Source organism: Phacochoerus africanus, chromosome 15 (genome assembly GCF_016906955.1).
Source record: "Phacochoerus africanus isolate WHEZ1 chromosome 15, ROS_Pafr_v1, whole genome shotgun sequence".
In the NCBI taxonomy this organism is placed as follows: Eukaryota; Metazoa; Chordata; class Mammalia; order Artiodactyla; family Suidae; genus Phacochoerus; species Phacochoerus africanus.
Window position 1 is genome coordinate 24,402,756 of NC_062558.1, and position 27,118 is coordinate 24,429,873.

Here is a 27,118-nt window from a genome sequence, read left to right on the forward strand (position 1 = left end):
TAAGAGGGTTCAGAGCGAGAAGAAGAGGGTGGCCATTTTTAACAGGGTGAGTCTTGACAGTCCCCACAAAAAAAGGGTCTCTGGAACAAAACCTTTTTTTTCTTTTTTTTTTTTTTTCCGTCTTTTCTGGGGCCACAAGTGCGTCATATGGAAGTTCCCAGGCTAGGGGTTGAATCCGAGTTGTGGCCGCCAGCCTACTCCAGAGCCACAGCAATGCAGGATCCGAGCCGAATCTGCGACCTACACCACAGCTTATAGTAATGCTGGATCCTTAACCCACTGAGCAGGGCCAGGGATCAAACCTGCAACCTCATGGTTCCTAGTCAGATTCGTTAACCACTGAGCCACGACGGGAACTCCTGGACCAAAGCCTTTTTTTAAAAAAAAATTATTTAAAAAATTTTATTGAATTCTTGTCGTGGTGCAGCAGAAACAAATCCGACCAAGAACCATGAGGTTGCGGGTTCATGCCTGGCCTCACTCAGTGGGTTAAGGATCTGGTGTTGTGGTGAGCTGTGATATAGGTCGAAGACGTGGCTCAGATCTGGCATTGCTGTGGCTGTGGTGTAGGCTGGCAGCTGTAGCTACAATTCGACCCCTAGCCTGGGAATCTCCATGCACCGCGGTTATGGCCCTAAAAAGCAAAAAAAAAAAAAAAAAAATTGGAGTAGACAATGTTGTGTTAATGTCTGCTGTATAGCAAACTGATTCTGTTATAAATATACACACATCCATTCCCAAATAGGTTATCACAGACAATTGTATAGCAGGTCCCTGTTGACCATCCATTCCATGTACAATCGTGTACATATGCCAATCCCAAACTCTCAATCCATCCCTCCCCCCACCTTTCCCCTTTGTATCATTTTTCTTTTTTTTTTGGATTCCACATATAAGTGATAAATGGTGTTTGTCTTTGTCTGGCTTATTTCACTTAGTAAGATCATCTTTAAGTCCATGTTGCTGCGCGTGGCACTCTTCCATTTCTTTTCATGACTGAGTAATAGTCCATTGTATATAGGTATCACATCTTTTTTTTTTCCCCTTCTTTGGTTGCCCCAAGGCATATGGAGTTCCCAGGCCAGGCATTAGATCCAAGCCACAGTTGCAACCTATGTTGCAGCTGCAGCAAAACTGGTTTCAGGTCAGGATTGAATCTGCATCTTTGGCCACTGATCCTGTTGCACCACAGCAGGAACTCCTACCACATCTTCTTTATCCACTCCTCTGTCGATGGTCATTTAGGTTGCTTCTATGTCTTGGCTATTGCAAATAGGGCTACAACGAACATTGGGGTGCATGCATCTTTTCGAATTATGTTTTTTTTTTTTCTAATCTTGATTAATAGCTGCTTTGAATCCCCTACTGGGGTCTGACAGATGTTTTGACCCCAAAGACATCAGACTGCATGTGTATGTCTGTAATAGGGACAAAAGTGACAAATTATGTATCATTATTCACATCCTCATTCTTTCCCTGGCAGGATAAGAAGGTCCTGCTTGACAGTGCGACATTATCCAACTGCTCCCCATATTAAAGGCTTTGGAATAATCTGTTGGGGAAGAGAGAGGAACCAGATATGGCCAATACTTGTTGCAGAGAGTTTAACAATGATGGTGAATGGAAGGAAAGTGCTGGCCCTATAAGAGTTCCCTGGTGGAGCAGTTTAGGTGCGGATGTGAGAAAGAGAGTATTCTGGGAGCCGTAGAGTATAAAAAGGGGTACCAGAAAACTGTAGAAAGGATTTATTTAATTAAATTACTTAATTAATTTAGGGCATACAAGGGTCATATGGAAGTTCCCAGACTAGGGGTCGAATTGGAGCTGTAGCTGCCAGCTTATGCCACAGCCATGCAGGATCCTTAGCCCACTGAGCAAGGCCAGGGATTGAAAACCCATCCTCACGGGTACTAGTCCAGTTTGTTTCCCCTGAACCACAATGGGAAATCCAAAACTGTAGAAAGGATTTAAAGAGTGATTTTTAAATTAGACCTCTTTTAATATTCTTAGCAATAACTTAATAAAGTTTGCCGTCATTTTTAATTGATTTGGCTGTGGGACTCCATTTCTCTGAGTGAGAAACTACAGAGATAGGATATTTTTGTTTCTGTTTTTTTTGGGGGGAGGGGGGAGGGTGCTGCACTCACAGCATGTGCAAGTTCCTTGGCCAGGGATTGAACCTTTGCTAGAGCATCGACCCAAGCCACAGCAGTGACAATGCTGGATTTTTAGCCCACTGAGCCACCAGGGAACTCCAAGACAGGATGTTTAGACATCACATTCAGAATCCAGGGAACATTTATGATTAAACATATTTAGGAGTTCACATTGTGGCTCCATGGAAACAAATCTGACTAGCATCCATGAGGATGCAGGTTCGATCCCTGGCCTGGCTCAGTGGGTTAAGGATCCAGCATTGTCTTGAGCTGTGGTGTAGGTCGTAGACATGGCTTGGATCCGGTATTGCTGTGGCTGTGGTGTAGGCCAGCGGCTACAGCTCTGATTCCATCCCTAGCCTTGGAACCTCCATATGCTGTGGGTTTGGCCCTAAAAGACCGAAAAAAAAAAACAAAAACAAAAAAACCAAACGCCCCACATGTTTAGTATTCATTAAGAAAGTGTTTTCCGTCGTGGCGCAGCAGAAATGAATCTGACTAGGAACCATAAGATTATGGGTTTGACCCCTGGCCTTGCTCAGTGGGTTAAGGATCCGACTTTGCCATGAGCTGTGGTGTAGGTTGAACACGTGGCTCGGATCTGGCATTGCTGTCCTCCGGCGTAGGCTGGCGGCTATGGCTCAGTTTAAACCCCTAGCCTGGGAAACTCCATGTGCTGCTGGTGAGGCCCTAAAAAGACAAAAGACTAAAAATTAAAAAAAATAAAGTGTTTTCCAAAGGAACTTTTGTTAGGGTGATTTAATGCCTTAATTAGTGTTCTACCCAGTGCAATGGAAGGGTCCCAACTGTCTTCCTTTTTCCTTTCTTTGCTAATTAGTTTTTGTCTCTTTTCTTTTTTTAGGGCCGCACCCATGGCATATGGAAGTTCCCAGACTAGGGGTCGAATGGGAGCTGCAGCTGCTGGCCTATGCCACAGCCACAGCCATGCCAAATTCCAGCCCTGCAGCTTGCAGCAACATGGGATCCTTTAACCCACTGAGAGATGCCAGGGATTGTACCCATATCCTCACAGATACTAGCTGGATTCTTAACCTGCTGAGCCACAATGGGAACTCCCTCTTTGTTAAATGAGCTTATCTTCACTGAGATGGAGTGGCATGGGGTGGCTATTCAGCTACCCAGCACCTCTCCATCCTTCTATAGGCATCAACATGTTTATCCACTCTCCCTAAGCCATTGTTTTCTCATCATGGAATTTGGGCCAGGCATTTCTGGTCCTGGGGTGGTCACATGACTGGGTTTGACCAATCACAGTCCTAGCCACCTGACTTGTGATTGATCCAGTGCATGGCAAATAAACCCAGTTAATCCAATCAGAATGAAGTTTGAGAATCTGAGGTGGCTGCTAGAAACAGTTCTCTTTCTTTTCCCTGGGACTGAAACTGGCACTTGGTCCAGCCAAAGGTAGAAGCAGAGGAGTTGGCTGGAGTTGGCTGAGAGAAAAACCATTTCCTTCCCCTGTATATTTCACTGCCAAGATTCCCCCCCCATCCCTTTTTTTCTTTCTCTGCTGCACCCATGGCATATGGAAGTTCTTGGGCCAGGGTTGAATCCAAGCTGCAGCTTGGACCCGCATCACAGCCACAGCAACACTGGATCCTTAACCCACTGCGCACTGGGCTGAGGATCAAACTCAAACCTGCCACAGAGACAATGCTTAACCTGTTGTGCCACACTGGGAACTCCCCGAGATTTTATTCTGAATCTGTTCTTCAGTAGAAAATATTTATTATAGCTTCTGGTATTGGAAGGTATTGATGTATGTGCAGATAGGTGTGTATGTTTTATTTTTACTCAGTGCGATTTCTCCAGGCCTCATTTTGCATGTCTAACATTTGTTAAGATTTGATGCTTCAATCAGTTTTTAAAGTAAGAGCAAATTTTGCAGTATGTGTTTTTAGGCAATTAATTTTATGTTAATGATTCTTCCTTCAAGTTTAATTTCTTGCTCTCTTTTGCTATTACTAACCAGATATAACTTCAACCAGTTTTTAAAATGCATAACAAATTTTACCATGTGTAGTTTAGATTTTTAAATACATGTTATTTATTTCTAAGAGTAATAAGCATAATTGACTAAACACATCTCATTCATATTTATTGTTTGCAATTAATAAAGACAAATGAGTAGGGCGAATCAGTTTCTGGAAGCACAGAGGGGTTGAAATGGGAAAGTCACAGCCTTTCAACTTGAAAGCTGCCTTGTCACCACTTCATGGGCAGGAAGATTGAAGCTTAGAGAGGTAAGTCTTTTTGTCCTGTTAACCTAAGACAATAAAACAGTTATTTTTTTTTTTCCAGTGAAATGGGTTTATTCCAGAGTTGCAAAGAATTGCATTTTGGAATGTACAACTATGGCAAACCACAGGCAAGTCTGGTAAACCAAAAGAGAAGAAATGAAGTAGGAGGTAGATGGGCCCCTGGGCTGAGAACAGCGGGGACTTGTTAGGCCATGTAAATTGGGCCTTGCTTCTCTTTGACACATCAGGGAAAAAGTTAATGGCAGGAGCTGAGCTCTGCTGGAGTAGAAACTTAAGATGACCACATCAATCACTTCTGGGGTCAAGGCGATCTCCCCAATTACACATGTGCAGTGAGACTCCTCAGGGTCAAAGAGGGAGGGGGATACCAGGCCATCATAAGTCCTTCCACTGTCCCAGCACCCTTTGCTCTGGACTCCATCTTTACCAAAAATGCACACACATCGGGGAGGGTTCTGTGTCCAGTCAAGTGTGAGAAATAAAACAAGGTAATTGGCTAAAGGTAAACAAAGACCCGGAAGAACTATCCTATGTAAGTGAGTTAAATAACTTCCCTGGTATGCTTCTCATTGAGGGGGATTCCCACACCTGCACTCCTCTTTAGGGTGTGTATTACTTCTTTGCTTCTAACTTAAATAAACTTCTCTGTGTGCTCTCCCACATGCTGTATTGTGTCGCTAATAATAAACTTTATACCTATTTTCACAATCTTTGCCTCCTTGAAACATTCTTGCTTTCCACAGGGGGCAAGAATCAGGGCAATTCTGCGTCTAGCCACTAGGTGGTCTAGTGACTAGGACTCATGGTTTTCTTCCAGGCTGCCTAGGTTCAATTCCTGAGCAGAAAACTGAGATCTCCATCCAAGGCATCACTCACTGCTGTCTCTCCAAGATCAGAAGCACTTTTATAGAGAAGAAGGGGAAATTAGCAGGGGGTGTTGTGAACAAAAAGTCTATTGGAGGAAATTCAGATTTTGAAATATTGTGGCTTTCCATTGGTTGAGCTGTTGCCAGGCAAATAGAAAATCTTTCTCCTGTTGTTAGTCGTAATGTCACTTCCTGCAGGAGATGCAAGGTACTATCCCTTCCTGTTGGGATCTATATTAACATTGAATGAGAGGATTTCCCACTATGGTGCAATGGGACACAGGTTCAATCCCTGGCCTGGAACAGTGTGTTAAAGGAGCCAGTGTGGGCACAGCTAGGGTGTAGGTTCAGATCTGATTTTTGGGAACTCCATATGCCACAGGGTGGCCAAAAAAGGAAATGAAAACTAAACAAAACATTGAAATCTCCTTTGGTCTGTCAAAATTAGTAAAAGGAAATTAAAATGGAGTCAGGAGGCCAGAGGTGGAGCTTTCGATGCTTCCTGACTTCATTTTAGTGAGATTTTCTTTTATTAATTTTCATAGTCCAAGGTTACATGGAAATTAAATAGCAGAACTGGGATTCAAATCCAGGTCTGGAATCCATTATTTTATAAGTATGTATTGAGTGCCTATAATGTGTCAGAAATTTTGTAGGGATCAGAGACACAATGGTGAACAAAACAGATCAAAGCCCCGATTCCCTAGGACCTTACATTATAGAAACAGCTTACCTAATAGTCTGTAACCTGTGATGTGTCTATTTTAATTCTCATAGCAATTTATTAGGGTTTCTTCATTCTAAGTGAAAAAAAAAAGCAAAAAAAGGAGTTCCTTTTGTGGCTCAGCAGTTTATGAACCCAACTAGTACCCATGAGGATGAGGGTTCAATCCCTGGCCTCAATCAGTGGGTTAAGGGTCCAGCATTGCTGCAAGCTGCAGCATAGGTCACAGATGCAGCTCAGATCTGGTGTTGCTGTGGCTATAGTATAGGCCTCAGCTGCAGCTCTGATTCAACTCCTAGCTTGGGAACTTTCATATGCCCTGTGTGAGGCCCTGAAAAGGAAAAAAAAAAAAAAAAAAAAAAAAAGAAGCAACTCATTGGCTCATAAAAGTCCTGGAATGTATTGATTTCAAATATTTCTTGACAGAAGGGCTCAAATTCTGTGTTCAGGACCAAGCGTTTTTTTTTTTTTTTCCTACTTTCTCTCAATTTTACTTCTTTTATGTTAACTCCAATCTCAGAAGAGCTCTGTACAACTATCTCCTCTCCCCCAGTTAACACCTCATTTTTGTTGCTTAGTCAAAATGGAGAATTTTTGTTCAACCCATATACATCAAATTATTGATTTTGATTTAAATTATGAAAAACATATCAAAGTCATAAATTAAGAAGGTGGCAAGTTTGCCTCTAGTCTACCCAAGTGTATGTCTCTATCTTTGACCTCCTAAACTGGTTTCTGCTTCCCCTGCTCCCCTACTATAATCCAAGAATCAAGATCACCAAATCCAAAACTCTTAACCTTTTCTGTCTAGGCTATTCTCAAATAAATTTTATATGACTGCCTTCTTTTTCCCAGGTCATAGGTCAAAGGCCATTTCTTCAAGGAGATAGTAAAGAATTTAACCTTGTCCCCAAAGAAGTCTGTCTTTTGCTCTCTATTCCTGGAAGGTAATATTGGTTTGCTTGGGGGCCTTGGGCTAGTCAGGTAGTAACAATGTGATTTAGGGTGGGAGTTTGGGCTACATGGGTACCAGTTAACCTGGAAACTTAGACGAATCAGAGGGCAATCAATCAATTATGCCTATGCAATGGAGCCCCGATATAAACTCAGAATGTGGTGGTTTGAGTGAGATTTCCTGGTTGGCAACTTCCCGTGTATTGACACACATCAATGCTGTGAAAGAATTGCATGCTAACTACCCCAGGAGAGGACAACAGAAGCTTCATGTTTGGTCCAACCTCACTTCCTCCCATGCTCCTTGTGGACCTTGATCTGTATCCTTCTCCTGTGATAAACCCTAACTGTGAGCATTGCAATTGTTAGTGAATTTTGAGTCCCTCTAGTGAGTTGTTGAACTTGAGGGTGGTTTTAAGGGGCCCTCCAGAACTTGTTGGTGTCAGGAGTGAGAATGGTCTTGGGAACTCTCCCCTCTAACTGTGGTTGTTGGCCTAAACTCTGGCACTTCCTGTGACCACTTGTCTGATGTGGCCACCCCTCTCTCAGGTCTCCTCTGTGTCTATGCTCTTATTTTCTTATTTGTCTGCTTCTGTATTGCCTGTTTCTCACACTGGAAATTCATCCCAAGGCCTGAGTCTCTGCATGCCATTTTGAGTTATACCCTTTAACTTCTAATTTTGTTACTCAGAAATTATGTGCCATACTTCATCTCTTCTCCTTTATTCACGCAAAAGGCTGATGTGAACCCTCAGAGAGAAGGCCTATGTTCAGGATATGTGTATGCAAAGCTGCACCCAGCTCATTTCCATAGCCTTGCTAAACTTGTCACCAGATTGTTCACCAATTTTAAAATGAAGGTGAAAGCACAAAAACAAAGGCAAATCAAGGAGGGCAAAAGGCACATCTAACCGACCTAAGAGGCCGCCAGAATGCAGCTCCGCCTGGCCTTATGCCTCAGCAGCAGCCCCGCCTTTTCCTCAACAAGCCCCGCCCCTCCCCTCCGCTAGGGCCTGTCCCTTCCCCGCCAAAGGAGGCCCCGCCCACCCACCGCACCCAGGCCCCGCCCCCGATGCCCCGCCCCTCGGGCCGCAGCATTCCCGCAGGAAGACTCCCGCTGTCTGCGTGGGCCTGGGCGCGGCGCGGACCGGGCATGCGCAGAGCGCGCGGGCGCGGTTGCCGTGGCGGCGCCGGCTGAGGGGAGGGAGACCGGCTGTCGGAGACCGCGGCGGGGTCACGGAGAGCTCACGGCCGGCCGGAGGCGGCGACGGGCAGAATTGAGCGGCGGGGCGCGGTGCTCGGCCCGCGGGGATGCGGGACCGGCTGCCAGACCTGACGGCGGTGAGAGCGGCGGGAGAGCCGGCGGATAGCGGTTCAGGCAGGGAGCGCTGGGGGCGCTGGCCTAGCCAAGCCGGGGAGGGGGGTGGACGGCGCGGAGGTGGGCGGGGACGTGGGGGGTCACGGGCCCGGGGTTACCGGCGGTGACGGCTGTCTGGGCCGGGGGCGCGGGGATAGAAGGGGAGGCGTAGGTCTGGGGGCACCGACTCGGCCAGGCGGTCTTGCGGGCGGAGTCGAGGAGCAGGGCACAGGGCTCTCCCACCCCGCAGCACTGTGGTGGGTCGCGGTCCCACCGTCTTTTGAATCGCTGCCCCGACGGCCTGGAGGCAGGAGCTGTCCTGTCCTGGCTTCTGCACAGGTGGAAACTGAGGTTTTGAGAGGGCGTCGCAAGGCGGCCGTCCCGCTGGGCCTTGAATCCTCTTTTCCGAGGTAGGCTGCTTTCTTCCCGGAGTCACTCCATCCTGTCGCCTGCTTTGAATCTTTGCACAGCACTTACTATGATCAGAAATTACTGTTTAATTACGGTCGGTCCTACCCTAGTGGGTGTCAGCTCCCGGAGAGCTGGGACTGTTCCCCTTGCTCTGTGTTCTCTCCCTGGGGTCTGAGACAGGACCCCGCCCCGCCTGTAGTGGGAGCTCAGTAGTTAAGTGCATGCAGATGATGCTACATATGCGCATACTCCTGACTGGGCTGGATGCTTGGATGAGGGGAGAGACAGGTACAGAGGTGCCTTGTGTCTCCCCTGTAAATAGTTTGCTTTGCCTTTGTTTACTTCCAACACACCCAGCTAGTGGAGTATGCAGATAGCTCAGTAACTACAGCAAATTGCCAATCACACTAGTAAGAGAAAAGTTATTTTGTTCACTTAGAAATAGTGTTTGATCTGTGAGTGAGATGGTGACATTGAAACTAGAGTGGATGTTTATATAATGTGGAAGACTTGAAATATTTTAGGTCAACAGGACCAATTAAGACTTTTTATTTAAAAATTCAGATACTAATAATGCTGAATGTGTACATTTAGACCATTGGCAGCCTCAAAGTAGTGCTAGGCCCACTACCCTGAGGCATCAGAGCATGAATTAACCTCTACTAGGAATGGATCCAGCTATGTCCCCTGCTTAGACAGTAGGGAGAATAGGCACTCAAATAATATTGTCTGTGTCCTTCCAGACAGATGAGGAATCTTGGTTCAGAAAGGCAATGAATTATTCATCCTTAGGAGCATGGAAATAATGCTTTACGCTCATTTCCAGATGGTTTCTTCATAGTGATTTTTCTTTCCTTCCCTTTTTATTAACGGTCAGGTCTTTTTTTTTTTTTTTTTAAATGGCCACACAGGCATCATATGGAAGTTCCCAGACCAGGGATGGAACCCTTGCCTCCACAGCAACTGCAGTCGGGATTCTTTTTTTTTTTTTTGGTGTTTTTGCCTTTTCTTGAGCTGCTCCTGCGGCATATGGAGTTTCCCAGGCTAGGGGTATAATCGGAGCTGTAGCCACCGGCCTACACCAGAGCCACAGCAACTCGGGATCCGAGCCGAGTCTGCAACCTACATAGCTCATGGTAACGCCAGATCCTTAACCCACTGTGCAAGGCCAGGGATTGAACCTGCAACCTCATGGTTCCTAGTCGGATTCGTTAACACTGAGCCACGATGGGAACTCCTGCAGTTGGATTCTTAACCCATTGGGCCACAGTGGGAACTGCAGTGGTTAGATATTTTGACCTTTGCACCTCACTGTTGTGTTATCTTACTCATTGGAGTATCTGTCCTTGTTACAGTTAGAAGCTCAAATATATGTTAAATGAAGAAATGGTGAATGTATCTGCACATGAAAGGACAATCAAATTTATGAATACGAAGAATAGTAAAAAAAAAAATAAAAGTCGGTCAGCGCAATATACAAGCAGCTTTTCTGGGCTTGATTAGCAAAAAAATAAAGGAGACAGTTATTTTTCCCTCTAAGTGGATGTATGTTTCAGCTTTTGCTGCAACAATGTGGGTAAGAACATGTAAATTTGTGTGGATTTAGAATTTTGGAGTGAGAAGGGACCTTTTCTAGTCTAGTACCATCTTGCTGTAGATGCAGAGACTGAGCAGCTGTAGAGTAAATTAGTTGAAGTTTATGCATCTGGAGTTGTCTAATCTTGGGCAGATCACTTTTAACTTCTCAAAACTTCAATTTTCCTGTATATAAAATGGTGATAATAACATCTTCCTTGTCTACTTGTGGAAGAACCTGTGAAACATAGAATTACCTCCTACATGTGATGCTCTGGAAGAAGATGGGAGAGAGAAAATGCTGTGTAATTACAAGTGCTGCTAATATTTATTAGGTTTTTTTTTCATGTTTTTATGAAGTTATAAAAAGCACCCTTCTCCCTGGCATAAAACATTTAAATTAAAATTGAATTTGACCTACTTAAAGCTTAATAACTTTTAATATTTAAAAACTCATCTGAAAATTATCAGATATAAAAGTTAAAATGTGTCCTTCCCAAGTAGTTCTTGGAGTAGTTGAATGTCCTTTTACAACCATGTTTCTGAATGGCTGTTCCCCCCGCCCCAGGCAAGTTTAATATTTAATTTTGGTGGTTAAATGCCTATGATGTCCACATTGACAAAATATTTGCGATGCCTTCTAAAAGTTTCTTTTATTGCCTGTTAATGATTCTTACTAAGAAAAAATTTACCAGTGATAACTACTTGGAAAGGACTTAAAAGTTAGGTACAATTTGTCAAATATAGATACGGCTGCTTCTAACCAGTGATTCTCTTTTTAAGCAGCTAGTTCACATGGGTGCAGCAGATTTAAGTGACTTGCCCAAGATTTCCTAAGCTCTAAATCCAGATGTTTCTGATTTATAAAAAATAAAGGCATTCCAATTGTGGCTCAGTGGAGGTGAATCTGACTAGTGTCCATGAGGATGTGGGTTTGATCCCTGGCCTTGCTCAATGGGTTAAGGATCTGGCATTGCCATGAGCTGTGGTGTAGGTCGCAGACTCAACTCAGATCCCGTGTGGCTGTGGCTGTGGTGTAAGCTAGCAGCTGTAGCTCCAATTCGACTCCTAGCCTGGGAACTTCATATGCTGCAGGTGCAGCCCTAAAAAGAACAAAAAAAAATTTACTGGGAGTTCCCATTGTAGCTCAGGGGGTGAGGAACCTGACATAGTGTCCATGAGGAAAAACAGGTTCAACCCCTGGCCTGGCTTAGTGGGTTAAGGATCTTGTGTTGCCCTAAGCTGTGGTGTAGGGGTAAGATGCAGCTTGGAACCAGTGCTGCTGTGGCTGTGATGTAGGCTGGCAGCTGCAGTCCCAAAGCAACCCTAGCTTGGAAACTTCCATACGCATAGGCGCAGCTGTAAAAGAAAAAAAAAAAAAGTTTTCCAAGGCAAATGGCTGTATTTATTATAGTTAAAAATAGAAAAATTGCAAATTTCAACTGTGGGAATTTGCAGAGTAATAAACAAACATGCTGTTGCTATGTGGTATTCATTAGCAGATGAATGTGAAAATTACAATTTTTAATACCTGGGTTCAAGGTGATGAATTGCAAGTATAATTTTTTAAAGGGCAGGAAAAACTGCCCAGATATTTTTAAAGTTATTTTCTGGCAGCTCAGATTGCACTGGTAGTGCAGATTGTTCTGTAGTAAAGATTCAGATTCCAGTTTATAAAATAACGTTTTCTAAGTACTTAACTAAAACTTAAAATACCAAGAATTCCATGATACATTTATAATTTCATATATAAACATAATCTAATTTTGTATCTGTTTGTAGTTTAGAATTTCATAATTTATTAAATCCTGTGTCATCATCCAGACGGTTGTGACATTGGAATCTGTAGTTTCTCAGTGAACTGTAATAAATATCTATTTGTCTGCAAAATGAAGTAGCAGAGCCCGTCTACATTTCCACAGCTCAATTACTTCTGTTAACTTCAAGTCTGTTCATTCTCTCTTTTGTTTCTGGCTGTGCCTGTGGCACATAGAAGTTCATGGGCCAGAGATCAAACCCCCTCCACAGCAGTGACAACACCAAGTCCTTAACCCACTCTGCCCCCAGAGGACTCCCTCTCCCCTGCCTTTGCAACTTGCTGCTCCATCTCTGCCTGCCCTGCACCTTCTTTTTGGTCTCAGTAGCATCACCACCAGGAATTCTTCCTGTGCTCCTTTTCTCTCATGTCCCCAGAGGTGGTCATCTTTGCCTGTTCTGAGCACATGTGCGGTCCTGTCTTCTTCCCACTTCCTGCCCCCAGCTCTGCCCTTTCCAGGGCAGGTTTGTGCTGGAGCCCCAGGATTCTACACCAAGCACCTGCTAGGTGTGTGTTGAGTCGTGCATTTGCTGCTGCAAATGCCCAGAGTAAGGAAAATGTCATCGACAATGGACTCCGTTGTCTTCGAGACTCTTTGGGTTGCCAGGGACAGAAACCCCTTAGCTGCAGCAGAAAGGGGAGATTGATTAAAGGGTAGAATGGTGCCTCAGACTCAGGGCAGGATGTGCTATCAGACCTCATGAGGCGATGGAACCAGGGACTTGTAAGCAACCAAGACTGCCTCTGTCCTCGAGGCTTGCCTGCTGGGCACATGCTGCTGCTCACTGTGTGTGTCTGTGTCTTTGTTTCCTGGTTTCTCTTTCTGTCCATGCTTGCTCTCCTCTTCACCCCAGCTCCTCGTTCATTCATTCAGCTGATCTTTACAGAGTGGCTGCTATGTGCCACTTATGGATTGTTGTGACAAGACCCTGAAGTCCTTGCTCCCCTTGCTGTGGGGGAGGGAACAAGACCCAGTTAAGTAGATGAGTAATAAAATGTCTTTGGTGGTACCTGCAGAGAGGAAATAAAACAGGGTGAGTGGGTGTGGGCTGTTTTGGGCTGGGCCACCGGGGGGGAGGTGTCTGAGCAGAGATCTGAATGAGAGGGGAACCAGCCTGGCACAGGTCTGGGAGGGGCAGGCTGGGCAGAAGGCTTGGTCAGCCCTGAGGCTCTGCCATGGGGACAGGTTGGGTTGAAGGACAGAAAGATGGTGAGTTTGATTATCAGTAGTGAGCAAACATGAGGGATGAGAAATCTTTAAAGGTATCAGAGAGGAAAAAAAAAAAAAACAAACATTTGTGTAGTACAATGTTATCTATGTAAAGTGTAAGTACCCACGAAATAGTGCTTATATAATATTAATAAAGGAGACATATGTAGGAAGAATACAAGACATGAAACAAAGTAATATTCTACCCACAGGGTGTAAGACTATAACTGATTCTATAAAAATATGTGAAAGAAATGTTACATTTGGCAACAAAGTAATATTCTACCACAGGGTGTAAGACTATAACTGATTCTATAAAAATATGCAAAAGAAATGTTACATTTGGCATCGTAATTACAAACTGGCCAACAGTCAGTTTTTACTTTTTTTTTTTTTTGGCTTTTGAGGGCTGTACCTGTAGCCAATGGAAATTCCCAGGCTAGGGGTTGAATTGGAGCTTCAGCTGCCAGCCTACACCACAGCCACAGCAACGCTGGATCAGAGGTGTGTCTGCAACCTACACCACAGTTCACGCCATCACCGAATCCTTAACCCACTGAGTGGGGCCAGGGATCGAACCTGAATCCTAATGGGTACTAGTCAGGTTCATAACCTGCTGAGCCACGATGGGAATCCCTAGCTTTTACCTATTTTTAATTACAAGTATTCTTTTCTGTTTAATTTTGTTTAATTTCTGATTTAATTTTGGAAAAAAATAATGTATTCTGGCAGCAAATCTACTACAGCCACTGTACATATTTCAAGATAATTATTTCTTGTTATCATTTATACATAGGCCCTAGTGTATGTGAATGTGGGGAGCAACCTGGAGGAAAATCCAGTGTTTTATCCAACTTTGGCTTCTGAATTATATAAATAGTGAGCATTCCAGTGACTAATTATTCATCTCTGCTAAATAGTCTCTAAACATGGAAGATAATTGCTTTCTTTTCCTCAGAGTAGTTTTCATGGAGAGAGAATTGTAATTTAATATAAGGCTACTTTTAAGGAGAATTCTTTTAAAATTTATTTATTTTGTCTTTTTGCCTTTTCTAGGGCTGCTCCTGCGGCATATGGAGGTTCCTAGGCTAGGGGTCTAATCGGAGTTGCAGCTGCCAGCCTGCCCCACAGTCACAGCAGCACCAGATTCAGGCCATGTCTGTGACCTACACCATAGCTCACGGCAACACTGTATCCTTAACCCAGTGATTGAGGCCAGGGATGGAACCCGCAACCTCATGGTTACTAGTCAGATTCGTTAACCACTGAGCCATGATGGGAACTCCAAGGAGAATTCTTTTAAAATTTAACAGAAATCAATGTTGATATTTGAATGTTTATCTTGCACTCTGACACTTTGGAAATCAAGTATGTCATATTGGACAGTGTGCCCACTGCTTTTAGTAAATGCTTTGCCACAAATCATTTTGTTACTTACAATAAGTACACTGTCATAAACAACAGCTATTGTACGGGGATTACACTGTCCCAGTGAGAAAGATTGAACATGGGCTTCACTGAAGATGGAGCAATAATGTAGCTTAATAAAATAGCATTGTTTTTGTAGTCCTTCTCTCTGTTGCTTTTTTTATGAATGGAAAAGCTAAGACAGTATTACTGGGCCTGTTTTCTAATGACTAATGATTTTGAGAATTCTAGATGGAACTAAGAAATACAAGTAGTTTTAAAAATAAGAAGGAGGCTCCTTGGTCTGCAGGTGGAGAAATGTGTGGTAAATGTCTTTGTGAATAAAGAGCATGCCTGACAGGTTTCAGTGTTGAGGAAGAGCTGAGTTTCTTTAGCAGTTGTTTATTCACTGGCTCCTGCGTGGAGTTGGTCAGTATATAACGTGATAGTAAAATGACTGACCTCCCTTGGGGAAGGTGTTATGTTGAAACCTGTCTCTCCTGAGCCCTGAAGTTAATAACAGTGTCCCTTCTGGAGTGGCAGGTGAAGTAGTTAGTGAGCTGAGGTTTGTGGCTGCATCACACACTTGTCAGGAATCTTTTGTGTGGGTTTTGCCTCAAGATGGTCAAGGGCCGCAGGGGTGGAGGGTGCGGTGCACCAGCAAAGCAAGACAGGCTACGGATTGACCATCTTGAACTCATGCGTGGTACTTTGAGGGCTCATTATGCTATTCCTTCTACTTTTTATGTGTTTGTGATTTTCCATGACAAAAGGTTAAGCAGAAATCCCTAGGCATTTTTCACACGCTGAGGTGTGAGCCCCCCGCTGAGAGCCGAAGGGGCAGGTGCCTTTCCCTGAGCCACAGGGGAGCCCTGGCCCTGCCCACCAAGTTCATGTTCATTCTCCCCCTCCCCTCTGCTCATTTGGTTGAATACACAATTAACTACTTACAAGGTGGTAGTTCTCTCTGTGGTTCCTTGGCCCTGAGCCTCCCAGCTGAGAAGAGAAGTCAAGCTTGGGGGATGTGACATACAGGGCCTCCTGAGGATGCTTAAATGCACTCAGGGGCGTTCATAAGGCCCGGGTGGGGCTCCGTTCCTGCGGAGGAGGAGGTTGGCGTTGTTAGGCTTGGGGGTTGGCCTCAGATGGATGAGGCGGTCTCGCTATAAGTGTCTGGGGCAGTATCTCACTCCTCGGGCCTCAGCTTCTCCTGGCAGGATGGGGAGCATGGATAGCAGTAGTTTCTAGGTTCTCCCGTGAGTGTGAGCTGGAGGGAAGGGCAGCTTCTGCTATTTCAGGAGTCAGGGTAGTGGAGATTTCTGTAAGGTCAGACCCACCTGTTTCCCATACAGGCTTGGAGGAGGCTGCGGGCACGTGGCTCAGTCACCAGGCCATGTTCTGATGCATGAGGTGGGGCTGCTCTCGCCTCGGGTGGTGCTGGGGGATGGACAAGGCAGCGCGTTGAATACCTGTCCTGACCATAGCCCTTCCCTGCACAGAAGGAGGGAGAGCCCAGAGAGGAGCAGATGCTGCGGTGGTCGTGGGTTTGCCTGCGCGGAACTTTCTGCCGCTGGTTAGATGACTGCAGACCTGCCTCTGAGTGCTCTTTGCTTAGAATTAAGAGCATGGACCAGGAGTGATGTTGAAAGCCTTTATTGGTTCATGCTTGCCCTGTGAAAATAATGGCCCTTATGAAGCCCAGATGGGTAGTTACCCTTACAGCCCTGCCTCTGGAGCGGGGGCAGGTGTCGTCCCTGCTTCACAGACAGAGACAGAGCTCAAGAAGTTGATATACTGCCGGTGGCATTCTAGGCTTATCGATGCATCACTCATCACACAGCCACCTTCCCCTGCATGTCTCTGTCTCATAAGGACATGAATCATGTTGGGTTAAGGGCCCACCCTGCTCGAGTGTGACCTCACCTTAACTAACTACATCTTCACGGATCCCTTTTCCAAACGTGGGTTGCAGGCTGAAGTTAGTATCATCGAATATATTTGGATGGGGACACAGTTCAACCCATCATGCTTGTTCTGGTTTTTTGTTTTTTGTTTTTGTTTTTTTGTCTTCTTAGGGCAGCACCCAAAGCATATGGAAGTTCCCAGGCTAGGGGTTGAATTGGAGCTGTAGCTGCCAGCCTACACCACAGTCATATCAGCGAGGGATCCGAGCCACATCTGTAGCCTACACCACAGCTCACAGCAACGCCAGATCCTTACCCACTGAGCGAGACCAGGGATTGAGCCCACTTCCCCATGAATATTAGTCAGGTTCATTACCGCTGCACCACAGCGGGAACTCTCCATGCTTGTCCTGCTAACAGGGCCCAAATAAAACATTCTCAGCAGCAGTGCTGCTTGATTCCAAGCTTGTTTCTCAATAACTGGAGTCCTGTGGGAGCAGGGTGGTAACTCAATGTAAGTCCCATCCCTGCTGGGAAAACCACTCAGTGGATGCCCTGGGAGTCAGTGAAAATGTAAGAAATGGTCAGTGTAGAGAGAGTACAGCCACAGCCCTGAGAGGTGCCAGCTCAGCTGACTCCTGCCTGCAGCTAGTGAGTGTCTACAGGAAGCCCTTGGGTAGGTTTCTGCTTTTCCCTTGGATGCAGCCCGTGGCTGTCCCTCTGTGTTGTGAGCACCTGGTGAGAAAATATTCTTTACAGTCCTCTGATAAAAGCCCCTTGTATAAGGGAGCTCATGCCTCTCTATCTTAGAGAAACACTTTTCTTCTCCCTTTGCCCTCAGGATTGTCTTATCTACCCCAGAGGAGCCTCAGGCTCAGGAGGTGCCAAAGCCTTCAAGGGTTGGTGAGAGATGGTGGTTGACTTTTAGGCCAAATTGATGTGATTGGCCTTAGTGAGGGCCCTGGGTGGTACAGAGGGAGGATGCATTATGCTTTCTTGCACTTTTAATAGAGGTGTTAACACTTATTACATTTTGAGGATTTTTCTTGGCTGCATTTAGTGGAATTTTGTTTCCACATTATTCCTGGGTTGCAGATCAGTAAAGCTGCACTTCAGATTTTCAGTGGTTGAGGGCTTCAGTTTGCACAAGGGTTCAGAGAATTCCTGAAGTCCATTGCCACCTCAGCATTTCAAGGTTGGAAGTGAGCTGACCTATCCAGTGTGTCCCTGGGGAGACGGCTCAGAACAGTCCCTCTGCATCCTGGAGGCTGTCTCCCTCTCGCACCCATAGCACTCGCTGATGAGGCTGTGACCCAGTCCTTGATAAGCATCATACGGTTGGGTTCCAGGTCCCTGGGTCTGCCATGGTCTCCTCATCCCTGTGGCTGTGGACAGAGGGTGCTTTCTTCCCTGTGAAGGTCTTTCACCTGCCTCAAAGGGGGCTCTTCACCTGGGAAACCTGGACCAGCGGCATCGCTTGGAACTTGTTAGAATGCCTGACCTTCTGGAATAATCATCAGTAGATGGAATGCCCACCCCAGCCCTGCTGAATCAGATCCAGCCCTCCAGGTGCTGCTGTCCCGCCAGTGTGAGAACCCTTGTAAAGAATATCTCATTCTTTATTCTCCAGTGTCATTTTAAACTTAACAGTGCCCAACTTCTGAAATACAGTTTTATCCTGGCTCTTCCCAGTGGCCGGTTGCTTTCTTCCTCAGTGTTACTCATTAAGGTCTTTGTTAGTAAGTCTTTCCTCATTAAAGTACTCATCGATTATCAGTGGGGCCTGACTGGGAGTTACTCACTGAGGGACGAATGATAAACACCTGATAAACACCAGCTAATACGTGTGAGAGTTCCTTGAAAATATGACGTAGTCTAGAAAAGTTAACTCATGGTGGCAGCATTTTATGGAGAATGTGCAGTGCACACACCCTCACTGGTGGCAGAGGAGACTGGCCAATGTCATGCTGAAGTCCTCAGTGAGAACGCAGGATTCTGCGTCACTCAGTCCTGAGGGATCCAGCTGCTGTTCCCCAGGATGCGCCTGCTCCTCCTGTGGGGCATGCAGCTATCTCTGCCTGCCTTGACTGTGGTCTCGGGCCGGGTCTGGCCCTGGCGTGCTGCTGGCCTCTTACACTTGGTGCTCTTAGTGAGTTGAGATCTTGTAGGTACAGAACAGCTTTTGTCTTTTGAGTCACTGTTTGTGCCTACATGGGAAATTTTCTTTTAAATTCATTTCATTGGAGTATAGTTGATTGAGTTAATTTCTTTTGTACTGCAAAGTGGTTCAGTTATATGTATATCTTTTCCTTTTTTTTTCATATTCTTCTCCATTGTAGTTTATTACAGGATATTGAATACAGTTCCTGTGCTCTACCGAGGAACTTGTTGTATAGCCATCCTCTATGTGGACATGAACATTTTTAAAACCTGAATTTTACATCTTAGATTTTTCCATTTTAGTGTCGGAAAAATGATGATGGGGACACAACTGTTGTTGTTGAAAAAGACCATTTTATGGATGATTTCTTCCATCAGGTAAGAGTCATTTAATGAAATACCTAGTCAGACTTTCCTTCTTTAAATATAGTTACATTGATGTGACTGTGCATTTGTCACATTTGAAATGTTACCCAAACTAATCTTTTTGAAAGTTGGTGTTTGAATTTATGTAAGAGCTTTAGAATTTTTAGTGCTTTTAAAATATTCATTACCGTTGAGCCATTCTTTCTGGTAGTTGACCAGGTGGAGGGGTTGGGTGAGAAAGGTGGTCGTGGGTGTGGAGGGCAGTGTGACCAATTCCTGTAGGCTGGCTGGGGGCATGGCAGGGTGGTCCTTGCTGCTCTCTGTGGCTGGGGCTGGAGCTGGGAGAGGGCTCCTCCTCCAAGTACACGCCCACGACACTGGTGCCCCAGACTGAGGGCTGCTTGGTCCTGGGAGGGAAGCCCGAGCACCCCTGTTACTCCTTCAGCTGCTGCTGCCATGAGTGTGGTTGTGCTCAACACACACAGTGAGGCTTCTGTTGCTTTCCTTCCACGAAATGTCCCCTGTATTGATGGCCTAGGTCAGAAAGCTCGTGTTGTATGTTTTCTAAGATTGTTGATTGAATTTGAAATTCCTCTCCCGAGAAGTTTTCCCCATTTCAGAATATCAGATTCTAGGTCCGCTGGGACTTCTCTGCGGAGGGGCCTTCCCCATGAGCAGAGGCGTGATTGTAGCAGCCCTGCTCTGCCATCGCCGTTGGTCACTGTGGCCTTTGTCTGAGCTGTCAGTGTGTGGCTGCCATCTCTGGACCCACATGCTAGGGTCTGACCTCACTCCGTCCCTTCTCTTGGCCTTCCCTGCAAGGCCTGTCCCTCTCCCTCTTAGCTTCCCAGGGCTATTTCTAGGCTGACATCATGTTTAAATTCTTAACCCTAATTAATAGTTGTTTAACTTTTGCATAATTTCAGATGTTTGAAATTGAATCAGAGAACAATTATTTTGTCTTTGGTAAACATGAAGAAAAGATATGTTCAGTGTAATTTTTTTAATGATGAAAACTTGATTTGCAGGATTTGTTTCAATTATGCTGAATCTAATAGTTTCAGTTGGCTCTTGACTCTGTTGACAATCTAAACTGGTCTGTCAGTACGTGGATTTCAAAATATGTAAAATGTTAATAAAAATATATTAGAAGGTACCAGTTTTCCAGAGCCAGCCAGAATTTACTGAATACCTTTTGTAGGCCTGGTCATTGCGTTTCAGGTATTTATGTTGGTTCCTAATCTTAACTAATGGAAAAAACATAATTAAGTTGTTAGATACAGGGACTTGCTTTAAGATACAAAGGAGTTAAGATACTGGATTTCCTGATTCACTTTGGAAATGAGACTCTTTTTATTTCTTTTTATTTTTTTATTATTTATTTATTTTTGCTTTTTAGGGCCACACCTGTGGCATATGGAGGTTCCCAGGCTAGGGGTCTAATTGGAGCTACAGCTGCTGGCCTACATTCACAGCCACAGCAACACAGGATCTGAGCCGAGTCTGCGACCTACACCACAGCTCATGGCAATGCCAGATCCTTAACCCACTGAGTGAGGCCAGGGATTGAACCTGCAGCCTCATGGTTCCTAGTCAGATTCGTTTCTGCTGAGCCACCATGGGAACTCTGAGACTCTTTTTATTATCTTTAGCTTACCTACCCACTTTGTAAAATCATTGTTTCTCTGATTTTATCCCCTTTACCTAGATGCTTAATTCTACTATCCCAGTTCTTTGTAAAATATTTCTATTTTAAGGATTTCCTAGCATTACAAACTGTTACATTCAGAATGGATAAGCATTGAGGTTCTGGTGTACAACACAGGGAACTCTATCCAGTCTTTAGGGATAGACCATGATGGAAGATAATATAAGAAAAAAGAACACATACATATATATACACATATATATGTGTGTGTATGTATATATGTATATGTGTGTATATATGTATATATATGTGTATATATATGTGTGTATATATGTGTATATATGTGTATATATGTATATATGTATATATATATGTGTATATATATGTATATGTATGACTGGGTCACTTTGCTGTGCAGTAGAAAGTGGCACAACATTGTAAACTATAATAAAGAATTAAAAGAACTTCCCGGCATTAAATGTTGTTATATTTAATTTAATTAATTAATTAATTTTGTTTGTTTTTTAGGGCTGCACCCGTGGCACATGTAAGTTCCCAGGCTCAGGGTCGAATTGGAGCTGCAGCTGCCAGCCTAAGCCACAGGCTCAGCAATGCAGAATCCCCGACCCACTGACCGAGGCCAGGGATCGAACCCCCATCTTCATGGATACTAGTTGGATTCATTTCTGCTGCATCACAACAGGAACTCCTAAATGTTATTATATTTTAGAGAGGAGTTATGTAAACACTAAATGTCATTAAGCCATGGTAACATTGTACTAATCCGTTTTGGCTGTGGGTGTCTCAGGGATACGTGCAAAAACAGGTGACTTGTGTTAGGAAGGTTTGAGAGTGGTTGATTCTAACTTAAGTTCCAGTTTCATTGTCAAATAGTTGATTTGTTTTACAGTTAATTTCTGTTAGATGACTTCTCAGACAAATAGAGAAGCAAATGATGTTTGTTAATGGAAACCATTTTAGAAGGTGGCATTCCACTCTTAAACATGCTGTAGAACACTGCAAAAGATAGGAATTTTGCTCATGGCCAGTGTTTGGTTAAGACTGAAATAGTGCTGTAACAGGTGGCCAGGGAGTCTCCTTTTTGGGAAGATGATTTGTAGTGAACAGAGAGAGACCCTGTATGGTAAACTCAGATGTGAATGGACTTGGCACTGCTGTGATGGTGGCCCTTCCCTCCTGGTCCCCAGTTGGCAGTCCAGCAGTTTCTTTTTCTTTTGGGGCGACACTGGGCTTCTGCTGCAGACATATTGGTGGAGTGTGTTGCACAACTCCCCAGGAGGTAAAACAGTATCTTTTCCTCCCCTCCACTCCCCTCCTCTCCTCTCTTCTCATCTCCCCTTTATATGGCCGCACCTGCAGTATATGGAAGGTTCCAGGTTAGGAACCGCCGCCACAGCAACACCAGATCCAAACTGCATCTGTGACATGCACCACAGCTCACGGCAACACCGGATCCTTAACCCAGTTTGAGTGAGGCTAGGAATCAAACCTGTGTCCTCATGAACACTAGTCAGGTTTGTTACTGCTGAGCCACAACGGAAACTCCAGTAGTGTCTTTTCTACTTTGTGGCAGGTGCATACCACTGAATTTACTTCAGAAATAATGGTGCTTTAAAGATGCCTAATGGAGGAATTCCCTTGTGATGCAGCAGTTTGGGGAGTTGGCATTGTCACTGCAGAGGCTTGGGTTACTGTTGTGGCATGCGTTCAGTCCCTGGCTCAGGAACTTCCACATGCTGTGGGTGTGCCCCCTCACGCTCCCCCCCCCCCAAATAAAAGGTGCCAAATGGAAATGTAGATCTGTGCACTAAAGCCAAAAAAAAAAAAAAATCGTTATTTGTGTCTAAGCCTTTATGGTAAAATAGCAAAATTTTTTAAGATTCAGTTTTAATTTTACATGTTGTTTTTACATGATTAATAAAATTAAATTACAAGTATTCAAAGTATATGAAGTTCTGTAGAAATTGTGTGAATGGAAATAACACTCAGGCCTAATGAAATAGCCGTTCACTGCGCTAGGAAAGCAGACTTCTGTGTTAGACTACCCTCTGATACCTTGGTTTTCAAAATGTGCTGTGGGGCTTGGACTCAGTGTCCCTGGGGTCTCCAAGACCCTTCCAAGACCCTTTCAAGGAGTTCATGTGGCTATAGGATTTTCATTAGAACAACAAGGTTTTTGCCTCTTTCCTCTCACTCCCTTGTGAATGGGCAGGGGTGGAGTTTCCTGGAGGCTACGTGAAGTGTGTGGTGTCGCAGCTGACTAAAGGCAGAAGCAGAGAGCAGAATCAGGATGCCTGCCATGAAGTTAGGTTTGCAGAAAGATGTCTTCACTGCTCTTACTTCCACTGATTTTTTGGGAAAAATACTTTTTTCCCTACAGACATGTTATTTATGTTAACATGAGTATCAGTCTGCTGCTGCTGCTGTAACAAATTACTACAGACACAGGGGTTGAATGAAACGTTCATTTATCATCACACACTTGCAGAGGTCAGAAGTCTGAAGTGGGCCAGGCAGAGATCACATCCAGGTGTGGTCAGGCCGTGTACCCTCTTGCTGTAGGCTCCAGGGGAGAGTGGTTTCCTTGCCTTTTCCAGCTTCTGGAGGCACCTGCTTTCTTGGATTGCAGCCCCTTCCTCACTTCAGCCTCTGCTTCTACTGTCATGTCTCTTTTTCCAAAATTTGGTCCTGTTGCCTCTGTTTTCTAAGGACTCTTGTGGTTATACTGGAACCACCCAGATAATCCAGGCTAATTTCCCATCTCAAGACTCTTAACTGATCACACCTGCCAAATACCTTTTGCCCACATTCAGAAGATTAGGATGTGGACTCTACCACAACATGTCATGGGCTTGTAATTACTGGGGGTTTTTGTCCAACCCACAGCATGTGGAAGTTCCAGGCCAGGTTTCAAACCCATTTCACAGCACCAACCTGAGTCACGGTATATACAGACAGTGCTGGATCCTTAAGTTGCTAAGCCACCAGGGAACTCCCTGTAATTCCTACTTTATTTTACTCTGTTTTTTTAAATAAAAAAAAATTTTTTTTTTGTCTTTTGTCCTTTTAGGGCTGCATCCGCGGCACATGGAGGATCCCAGGCTAGGGGTCTAATTGGAGCTGTTGCTGCCGGCCACAGCCACAGCCATAGCAACGCCAGATCTGAACCACATCTGGGACTTACACCATACTTCATGGCAACACCGGATCCTTAACCCACTGATCGAGGCCAGGGATCGAACCCCAAACCTTAAGATTCCTAGTCGGATTCGTTTCCACTGTGCCACGATGGGAACTCCCTGTAATTACTATTTTAAATGCATTAGTACATGTTCAAGCTTATTCTCCACTGTGGGAATTATCTGCAGAGAGCTCCAACCCACATGAGCCAATGCTCTTTGGGGTCCTCAGTAACTTTAGGATTAAAGACACCCTGAGACCAAAACTGTGAGAGCTGCTCTACTCCATGGGACTCCTCACGTTGGGATCCTACCTCTGCACTCGTTCATTCTCATTGCTCAGAAATCAAAATGATGTGAGATGCACTCCCATGAGAAGACTCACTCCCTCTCCTGTCTTCATCTCCTCTGTTTTCTCACCTCTCCACCCAACAGGTGACCCTGTTTTTAGTTTCTTGTTTAGACGTCTCAGTGTTTCTTCATGTAAATGTTAGCTTGCACAGTCTGAAAGTTAAACTGTGCTAATTTTGACTCTTTCTGCATCATTGCTAACATGTCTATACATTGTTCTGCACCTTGTGGGTGTTTATTTTTTTTGGTCTCTGACCTGGCTAAGTGGGTTAAGGATCCTGTGTAGGGTATATTTGATCCCTGGCCTGGGAACTGCCATATGTCAGGGTGTGGCTGAAAAAGAAAAAGATGTGTTTAGTCACATCTGCAGTTTCTTTTGCCACATAAGTAACAGTCAGGGTCCAGGGTTAGGATCTGGACATTTTGGGGGACAGTGATGAAGGTCACCACAGAGGTTTTTGAAGATGATGTTATGAATCCACCTGGACAAATCTCGCTAATGAGTACATTACATTTTGAAATAAGTATTGAATAATTGACCACCAGAGGCAGAAAGCAGTGAACTAAGAGGCTTGGCCTCATGAGCTGTAAATACCTCCCCACACAAGAGTATTATGGTCACATATGCTGCAGAGTGGGTTCACCTCTTGGCGGCACGGATACTGGTGTTAATCGTAGATGCTGCTAGTTGCCCTCATCTGTGGTAACACTGGATCTTAAGTGTAAACCTTTTTACAACCAACAAGGTTTCCTGGTGGTTGATACTGCCTCAGTCATGAGGGTAGCTATTTTAATATGGTACCTTTCCCTTTATTTTTTAAATTGAACAAATGGGGAAAGGTTGTTATTTTTTTATGTGGTGATTATTCACTTATCTCCCTCCTTTTTCCTTCTCTTTGTAGGTAATGAAAAGTGGTGGGAGATTTGAATTTGTCACAATGGTGATGACTTTTTGTCTCTCTCCTAGGTTGAGGAGATCAGAAACAGTATAGCTAAAATAGCTCAGTATGTTGAAGAAGTAAAGAAAAACCACAGCATCATTCTTTCTGCACCAAACCCAGAAGGAAGTAAGTTGTTGGTTTTATTTTTTTTTATTTTTAATTTTTATTTTTTGTCCTTTTAGGGCCGCACCCATGGCATATGGAGGTTCCCAGGCTAGGGGTAGAATCAGAGCTGCAGCTGCCAGCCTGCGCTGTAGTCACAGCAATGTGGGGTCTGAGCTGTGTCTGCGACCTACACCACAGCTCATGGCAATGCCGGCAAGGCCAGGGATCGAACCCGCATCCTCATGGATATTAGTTGGATTTGTTTCCACTGCCCTGCAACGGGAACTCCCAAGTTGGTTTTAAAAAGCAGCGTGTCTGTCTGGGTGTCTTTCCCTCCTGCTGTCTGTAACACAGACCTCAGCCTGGTGTACATGACATTGAGCTGGGATGTTCTGATGTATGTGGTCTGGGCGAGCCAGGGCATCCGTGTGGTTTTTCACAGCCTCCTAGGGGTCCACCGTTTGTCCGGGGAGAGGACTGCTGAGAGTACGCAACCGTGGCTTTGCGGAACCATGTCAGTGACTGGGCCTCAGACCCTGTTATCTTCATAACTAAACAGGAGTGATAGGATTCTGTGTTTAAATAAAGGTTAATAAGGATTGATTTGGAAAACAGTCCTTGTTTTAAAGATGAGGAACAGACTGAGAGGGGATTTTAAGTCTTCGGCAAAGGCTCTTGTGTGGGGTGTGCTGTTCTCAGTGTCTGTTGAGGGCAGCATTAAGCAAGTGGTTTTAACTTAGCCAAACATCAGGGCTTTTGTACTTAGAAGGAAGTATTTCCTGGAGCTGCAGGGATACATTTTGAAGACTTTAAAGGTAAGAAGTCAGAGACTGCAAGTTGGAATCCATCCATCACTGGGGGGATGGTTGATAGATACCTTTTACAATATTGAGTGTTTTTATCCATGAGGATGGCCCGTCTGTCTGCTTACCCTTCTGCTTGCTGTCCGTGATGTTCTGTGGGCTCGGCATAGAGGTCTTATGTTAATGTAAACAGTATCTGCTGTGAATCTTATTTACTATTTGTTTCCATATATAGACATAAAATGGGTTTTGTATGTTGAGCTTGTATCCCATTATCTTGCCTAATTATTAATTTTAATAATTTCTCTGTAGATTCGGTTGAGATGTCTCTGCACCCAGTCATGTCATCTGTGAATAATGAAAGTTGTCCCTCAGTTCTTACATTATTTATTTATTTATTTATTTTTGGCTGTACCACAGCATGTGGAAGTTTTGGGGCCAGGGATCCATACCATGACAGTGACCCGAGCCATAGTAGTGACAACACCAGATCCTTAACCCACTGAGCCACCAGGGAACTCCTCAACTTTTTTTTTTCTTTCTTTTTCTTTTTTCTTTTCTTTTCTCAGCTCCCCTGCGGCATATGAAGCTCCCTGGCTGGGGATCAGATCTGAGCTGCAGTCGCAACCTAAGTCGCAGCTGCAGCAATGCCAGATCCTTAACCCACGTCCTGGGCTGGGGATTGAACTTGCGTCCCGGTGCTCCCAAGATGCTGCTGATCCTGTTGTGCCACAGTGGGAACTCCTCCTTGATTTTTATTTATTTATTTATTTTAATTTTTTTGCTATTTCTTTGGGCCGCTCCCGCGGCATATGGAAGTTCCCAGGCTAGGGGTCTGATTGGAGCTGTAGCCACTGGCCTACGCCAGAGCCATAGCAACAG

The 27,118-nt window shown here is 44.7% G+C and overlaps 1 protein-coding gene across 2 annotated transcripts in view; it reads left to right on the plus strand.

Moving 5' to 3' along the window:
* The first annotated feature begins 8,088 nt into the window (after nucleotides 1-8,088).
* The window catches only part of STX2 (syntaxin 2), a 38,116-nt gene continuing 19,086 nt past the window's right edge, over nucleotides 8,089-27,118 (plus strand). Inside the window, exons 1-3 of one of the 2 annotated variants that reach the window (XM_047761207.1) lie at nucleotides 8,089-8,323; nucleotides 19,126-19,200; nucleotides 25,355-25,454. In XM_047761207.1, coding sequence (XP_047617163.1) covers nucleotides 8,294-8,323; nucleotides 19,126-19,200; nucleotides 25,355-25,454 — 205 coding nt within the window. In that variant the 5' untranslated portion in view covers nucleotides 8,089-8,293. The remainder of the gene's footprint in view (nucleotides 8,324-19,125; nucleotides 19,201-25,354; nucleotides 25,455-27,118) is intronic. The other variant, XM_047761208.1, reaches the window with a different exon arrangement.